This window comes from Crocuta crocuta, unplaced genomic scaffold, assembly GCF_008692635.1.
Source record: "Crocuta crocuta isolate KB4526 unplaced genomic scaffold, BGI_CrCroc_1.0 scaffold221, whole genome shotgun sequence".
Taxonomy (NCBI): Eukaryota; Metazoa; Chordata; class Mammalia; order Carnivora; family Hyaenidae; genus Crocuta; species Crocuta crocuta.
In genome coordinates, this window is record NW_027528610.1 from 5,932,649 (window position 1) to 5,940,200 (window position 7,552).

The following is a 7,552-nucleotide window of genomic DNA, read 5'->3' on the forward strand; positions in this document are numbered from 1 at the left end:
CCCCCCCCCCCACCATTACCCTGAAATCTTGCCAGAATGAGAAGCATTATGGTTTTATTTCTTTTCTTCTTTGTATTCAAATTGGCACCAGTACATGTAAAAGTTGAAATTGATTTTATTTTAAACGTAATCACATTTTCCAACCTTCTGCCAATCTTTTCATCCTCGGTTACTGAGCAGGCTTTGCAAGCTGTCCGTACAGTGGTGTATGTTTTGTACTACTTCTCATACAAATGGGCAGAATGTTTTCTACTTATTTTACAAGTTGTATATGTTTACGTTCCACTAGTTTTACCCCATGATCTAAGGCAGAGGTTGTCAAAGTTGTTCAGTAAAGGAACAGGCAGTAATATTTTAGGTTCTCCTGGTTATACAGTCAGTGTAGCAACTACTCACCGCTGCTCTCCCAGTGCAGCCACAGGCAATATATAAACAAGTGGGGGTGGCTGTGTGCCAGTAAAACTTGATTTTTATTTTACAGATGGGAGAGAGGGGCACAAGGAGTGAGAAAGAGAATCTCAAGCAGGCTTCATGCCCAGTGCAGAGCCCAACACAGGGGCTCGATCCCCTCAGCACAGGATCATGACCTAAGTCAAAATCAAAAGCCAACAAACTGAGGGCCACCTGGGTGGCTCAGTCCATTGAGCATCTGGCTCTTGGTTTCAGCTCCGGTCATGATCTCATGGTTCGTGCGTTTGAGCCCTGCGTTGGGCTCCACACTCACAGCACAGAGCGTGCTTGAGATTCTCTCTCTTCATCTCTCTCTGCCCCTCACGCGTGTTCTCTCTCTCTCAAAAATAAACAAACTCAAAACCAAGTCTCTTATGGTTTGTAACCACAGAAATGTTAAATGCTCCTTTCCCTCCGTTCCCACAGCCTTTGTGCATTTCTGCGCCACACCTCGTGTATAGCCAGTCCCTTGAGGGCAGAGCTCCCTGGGCCCTGGGGCTCCGCTCAGTATCTAAGACGCCCAGTGCACTCTCAGTGAATGCTGTTTCCTCAGTTTACTCAGAAGTGACAGAGGGCTGCCCAGTGCAAATAGAAGGAAGCTTTCTGAAGCATGTTTCATTGAGAACAAATACAAAAGGACGTGATCATTTGGGAGGGTGCCTGGGATCTGTGCCTTTTTGGATATCACTGCCGCCCTGAGGAACAGAGTCACAGACTAGACAACATGGGAAGTCACTGGCCAAAATAAAATCCACACTGGCATTATAAAATGACTCTCTTCCTCTGTCTCTCCTCGGTGTCTCTATGGTTTGCCATCACCACCACTTTCCAAGGGGTCCCAAGCCCCGCTGTTAGTGATGGTGAGTGTTCAGGCTCTAGTCAGGATGGTCAAGTTCACAGGCAGTTGCTACAAATCATACTCTTCAGCCGCTAATGGACGCTGAGATCATCTCGAGGGATGCACACCTACGCCCGGCCTCATCCAAACACATTTCTTCCGACAGGACAAGCCTCAGCCAATCACACAGAGGTGTGCTTAGGACAGACCTGCTCCTGCAATGTCCCTCTCTTCATTTTCCATCCTGCTAGAGGCATTTTTTCCTTCCACTTTGCCCAAAGTGGTTCACTGCATTGACCACACACGAAAAAGTACTTAGGGGTTTTCCAAACTTGTTTTGAACTGGCAAGTCATGCTGTGCTTACTTTGTCCCTTAAATAGGCTAAAAGAAAAACCACTGAGTAGGGAGCCTCAGATCCCAACACTGGTCCAGTGCTGCTGCTATCTGCAGAGTAATGGAGTCCCTGATGCAGCACCGTGGTTCGGCTCACGACCTGCATACAGTTACAGCGGAACTCCCGTGTCTTCTGTTTTGGGAAGTGCTGCCAGTCATGGGCTGCTCTGCTTCCCCCGTGGGGGAGACGGAATTCTGAGATGGTCCCCAAGACTCCCTGCTGCCATTCTGTACAGCCCTATATAATCCCCTCCCTCTGATATTACCGTGGGAGATCATGGTTATGTTTCGTTCTATGGCAAAACTGGAGGGAAACTGCAAGATGAAAAAACCCTGATCAGCTGACTCTGAGTTAATAAAAAGGGAGACAAAAGAATCAAGCCATGAAAAGATACAGAGGAATCCTAAATGCACATCACTAGATGAAAGGAGTCAGTCTAAAAAGGCTACAGACTGTATGATTCCAACTACATGCCATTCTAGGAAAGACAAAATACAGGGAAAATTATAAAGTTCGGTGGTTGCCAGGGGTTGGTGGAGAGGGAAGGATGAACAGACAGAGCACAGAGGGTCATCAGGGTGGTGGACCATCTGCACGATACTTAATGGTGGGTACGTGTCATTATATAGTTGCCAAGACCCACAGAAGGTGTAACACAAGAGTGAACCCTGATGTAAACTATGGACTTTGGGTGATAGTGTGTCAATTGTAACAAAAGTACTGACTCGCAAGTGCGATGTTGACAGTGGGGGAGGCTATGCATGTGTGGAGGCAGGGGGCACACAGGAAATCTCTGTACCTTCCCCTCATTTTTGTCATGTACTTAAACTTTCTCTAAGAATGCAGTCTGTTTTTTTAAAAGGAGGTAATCATTGGTGGACCTCACCTAATCTGGCTAGCCTTGTAAAGAAGGCCCTAGCTTTCCACGAAAGCAGAGACTCTGGCTACAGAGATGCTCTTTGCTGACCTTGAAGAAACAAGATGTCATGAGTATCTTGTTAATTCTACAAAGAAATGAATTCTACCAACAACTTGGGGGAGTGTGGAGAAAGATCCTTCCACAGTCCAGTCTCCAGATGAGAATACGACCAGCCAACACCTTCTTTGGAAAGTGACACCCTGTCAGACTCTGAGTAAAGAGCCCAGGTAAGCTTTCCCCAGACTTCTGATCCAAAGAAAATATGAGACAATAAATGGGTACTGCTTTAAGCCGCTAAGTTTGTACTAATATATTATGCAGCACAGAGAACAAGCCAGCTCTAGCAAATAAGCAATAATAATAATAACCACAACGGTGATGATAATAACACATATTGTACTTCAGTGTTTATAAAGTACTCCCACTAAACATCTTGGTTTTTCACTGGCTCACAATTCCAATCTCATTCAGTTGCAGAATCAAAATAACTTAGTGACTAAAAACACAAGCACTGAAATTTTAGTGACCTAAGTTTGAACCATGCTTTGCCTGCTTTCTTGCTGTGAATCCTTTGGCAAACTTACCCCTGTGAACTCTGTGCAACAGAGATGAGAATTCCGTCCTGATAACACTGGTTCTCCAACTTGGCAAAAGCAACGTATGCAGCCATGAAGCTTTCCAAATGCTGAGGCCTGTTACCCCCCAGTCCTCCTCCCCTTGGGGATTCTGATGTAACAGTTAAGGAGTGGGGCCTCAACACTGGGACACTCACAAGCTCCCCGGTGGCTTCTCATGGGCAGAGAAGCATAAGACTGGCTGCCTTGTAGAGCTGAGGTGACAAGTAGATTAGACAGTGAGGACTTCCAATGGTGACTGCTCATGGAAAGTGACTTATTTGCCCTTGGTTTAGGGGATACAGAAGCTGAAGACCAGAGAAGTGAATGGCCTGAGTTCACATACTTAGGTCAGAGTTCTGAAACACAAATGCAGCTCATCCTACCACACCTGATCCAGAAGACACCCCCCCTACATACACACACACACACACGCACACACACACACACACACACACACACGCACACACCTGTCTAGGTCTCTGTTTCTTAATGTTGTACAATCCCAGGTCTTTGGGAAGTAACCAGTGAAACACGGGTCGGTAAACTGGAGCATGTGGGCCAAATCCTGCCATCACCTACTTTGGAAAAAAATATTGGAATAAAATTGTATCAGAAGTAGCCCTTTCATTTATGGCTTTTGTACCACACACCAGAACTAAGTAGTCATCACACAGCCAATAATCATTCAGTATCTGGCCCCTGACAGGAACACTTTGCCAACACCTGCAATAACCAATAACCAAGTTGATGCTTTATCACAGTTGATGACCTAACTGGTCTCTGTGTAGTCAATGCGGATTTTCCCAGAAAATTAAAAACAGGATGTACCTGACAAGGTGACATGCTTAACTTCACAAGGAAACAGACTGAGGCCATGGGAAGTGTTAGACTGGCTCGGACCGTAAGGCGCCCCAGCAGCCAGGGCATAAGTGGAATCCAGACTCTCCACCTTGTATACAATGCTGCTCGAAACCCACTGCGATTTCACTTACAGGAAACAGCCACTCAAGGGAGAGGTTTGAATGGCGGATGGGAAGGTGACTTCATTTTGTTTTCCATTTGTTTTAACATTACAAAGCCACCAACAATTTGGATGGACTGGGATAAAACCATGTGACAGGTTTTGGGAGCAGGAAAATCACTCTAAGGTTGGCTCCTAATTCCCTGGAATGATGTAAACAAACTGCCTTCTGTTGTTCTGAGAGGCTCTACAGAACGGAAGTATGCATGGGGAAAGCGCTGTGTTTAAAAGCTTTAAGGGACTGCACTTCATTCTATTAAACTGCAAACGGGTAGAAAATCAGCCCCCAGTGAGCTCTGTTTTAAATTAAAAGATTTCTCCTTGTGTTACTTACCCCCAGCGTTCCAAGCAGCATAAGCCTTCCCTGTGCATGGGTAAGAGCCCAGCCAACCAAAGATTCTGACATAATAAGGAAGAAATCACCTGGGGAGCTGTTTGTCTTTCGCTGAAGTCTGTTGGCTGCTGGTTATCACACCGCAGATATTTCCTGGAGCAAAAAAGTATTAAATTTCAAAAAGATTGTTTAGCTCATTATTCTTCTCAACTTCTCAACATTCCTAGGTTCTGTAAATATGTTTAATTTTTAGAAGTATATTTCAATAAGCCATTTATTTAAGAAAAAAAAACTTGGCGACTTCCTGCTGCTTATCTGTGGCATGAAAGAAATGAACTGGCTGATCTCTCCTTTCAAATTAGGTGTGATTGTGTACTTTTACTGACTATATTCATCTAGATAAATGAAAGCAAGACTGAGCAGTGCCCTAGGTAAAGAATCAAGGTGGTACAGTCAAGTCTGTAGGCTACACACGTTATGTTATGCATGTTCTATGAGCTTGGCTGTTTGCCCAGGAAGGTACATCACACAAAGAAGATGGGCAACTGGTCCTCAGTCCTAAGGAGTAGACAGCAGTGTGGGAAAGATAACGCTGAAAAGCACAAAGTAAGGAACAACTACCTTTGAGATACAGAACATACATGGAAAATGAATTCTCAGTCACTTAGATTCATTTGTTCTGCTAGCAAGAAGAGTCCCCTAAAAGTTTTGATCAGGTCCAAAAGTAAGAAAAAGTGCAACTTCAAAGCTTCCAAGAGCTGTTTTTGGTGCTAAAAGCACACACAGCATGATGATGTTTCCTTTAGGATGCTGGAAAATGGGTGTCTGGTTATCCAAGTTTGGGCCCAGCCCTACTAAGAGGAAGAGACTGGGGACTGCTCAGCTCTGTCTACTGAAGCAGTGAGCATTTGGGACTGGGCCTGGCAAAGCCAAGCGCTGCCCGTGCTGTATCCTCTTCTATTGCCGTGTAACAAGTGACCCCAAAGTGACTCAACACAACACAAGCTCATGATCTTACACTTTCCATGGCTCACGAGTACAGACAGAGGGGACCTGAGCCCTGGGCTCAGGCTTTTACCAAGCCATAGTCAAGATGTGAGCTGGACTCTGGTTTCACCTGAGGCTCAGATTGTTGACAGAAGGCAGTTCCTTGTGGCGGCAGGATTCCCATGCTGGCTGTCAGCTAGTGGCTACTTAAAGATCCACAATTTTTTGCTACATGGCCCTGCACAAGCCCCACCTCACACTTTCAATCATCCCAACTTAAGGAAGGGTCCAATTCCTTTTAAGCATTACCTGATTAGGTCAGGCCCACCATAGCAGTCTCCAATTTAATTCAGTGTTACTAGATTAGTAGCCAAATAGAAGGGAAATCACATAATACCCACAGTTATGTTCATACTCAAATAGAGGTGATCATACAAGAGGCTGCACACTAGGAGAGCAGAATATTGGGGGCCATCTTAGAATACTGCCTACCATATGTATGGGGGCCCTGGGCAAGGGGAATACAGGGGCAATTACATGTATAGGCCCATTTCTGTTCTGAAAAGAGAAAAATAGCTACCCTTAGTTAATAGGAAACTGTGAGTAATGAGGACAGAGTTTGTATAAAAGGGGTGAGATCAACTTTTAGGTGAACTTAAAGGCAGGCAGGAACTGGATGTAATTCCAGGAGCCTTGGGAATCTAACCACCAGCCTGGTGCTATTCAAAGTAGGACCCATAACACCCTCCTACATTGTTGGTGGGAATATAAACTGGTGCAGCCTCTCTGGAAAACAGTGTGGAGATTCCTCAAAAAATTAACAATAGAACTCCCCTATGACCCAGCAATAGCACTGCTAGGAATTTACCCAAGGGATACAGGAGTGCTGATGCATAGGGGCACATGGACCCCAATGTTCATAGCAGCGCAGCACTCTCAACAATAGCCAAATCATGGAAAGAGCCTAAGTGTCCATCAACTGACAAATGGATCAAGAAGACGTGGTTTATCCATACAGTGGAATACTACATGGCAATGAGAAAGAATGAAATCTGGCCATTTGTAGCAACATGGATGGAACTCGAGGGTGTTAGGCTGAGCAAAACAAGTCAGGCAGAGAAGGACAGATACCATATGTTTGCACATAGAGGTGGATTAGGAGGAACTTAATGGAGGACCATGAGGGAGAAGAAGGGGAAAAATAGTTGGGGAGAGGGAGGGACGCAAACCATGAGAGACTCTTGAATGCCGAGAACAAACTGAGGATTGATGGAGGTAGGGGAGAGGGGAAGGGGGGTGATGGGCATGGAGGAGGGCACTTGGGATGAGCACTGGGTGTTATATGGAAACCAACTTGACAATAAACTATTAAAAAAAAAAAGAAAGTAGGGCCCATAAACTGGCCCATCATCATGGCCTAAGAGCTGTAAGAGACATAAATTCTCAGGCTCCACACCCCAGACCTACTGAACTAGAATTTCTGGGGGTAGTGCGTGCCAGTCTTTCGTAACAAGTTCTCTGGGTGACTCGGGGGTTCACTCAAGTTCACGAGGCACTGTGTTAGCCTACGCTATATGTTTGGGGTTTTCCCTGTAAAAATGAAGAGTATACAAAGCACTCATGGTGATCTTGACTATGAGAAAAGAGTTCTAGGACATCTAACAGAGATCAAGACTTCCCAAACACACAAAGGTCAGAAAGTGAAGGTTACAGAGGGCTGGAGCCCTAAAGAAATACGGTCAGACCCAGGGGAGAGGGGTTATGCTTTAGCATTCTGATGGATATCAACAGGGTATCTGCTGCCAACAAAGAACTCTCAAGGAAGCCATATATAAATTCTTTTCTTAGCATCAGCACAGCCAGTGGAGAATGGAAACTCTTGCTCAATCTGATGATTTTAAGAACAGAAGGTCAGCTACTCACAATGAACTGTATATAAGTGTATCCTGATGTTGACCCCTAAGTACCATTCAACTGGAAAATCCTTGATG

At 45.1% G+C, this 7,552-nt stretch overlaps 1 protein-coding gene across 1 annotated transcript in view; it reads right to left on the reverse strand.

Annotated features, from left to right (window-relative positions):
* ANOS1 (anosmin 1) overlaps nt 1-5,660 on the reverse strand; it is a 607,978-nt gene extending 602,318 nt beyond the window's left edge. The window contains exons 1-2 of the mRNA XM_077754738.1: nt 5,653-5,660; nt 4,664-4,727 (exon numbers count right to left, since the gene is read on the reverse strand). Coding sequence (XP_077610864.1) covers nt 4,664-4,727; nt 5,653-5,660 — 72 coding nt within the window. The remainder of the gene's footprint in view (nt 1-4,663; nt 4,728-5,652) is intronic.
* Between the last annotated feature and the right edge of the window lie 1,892 nt (nt 5,661-7,552).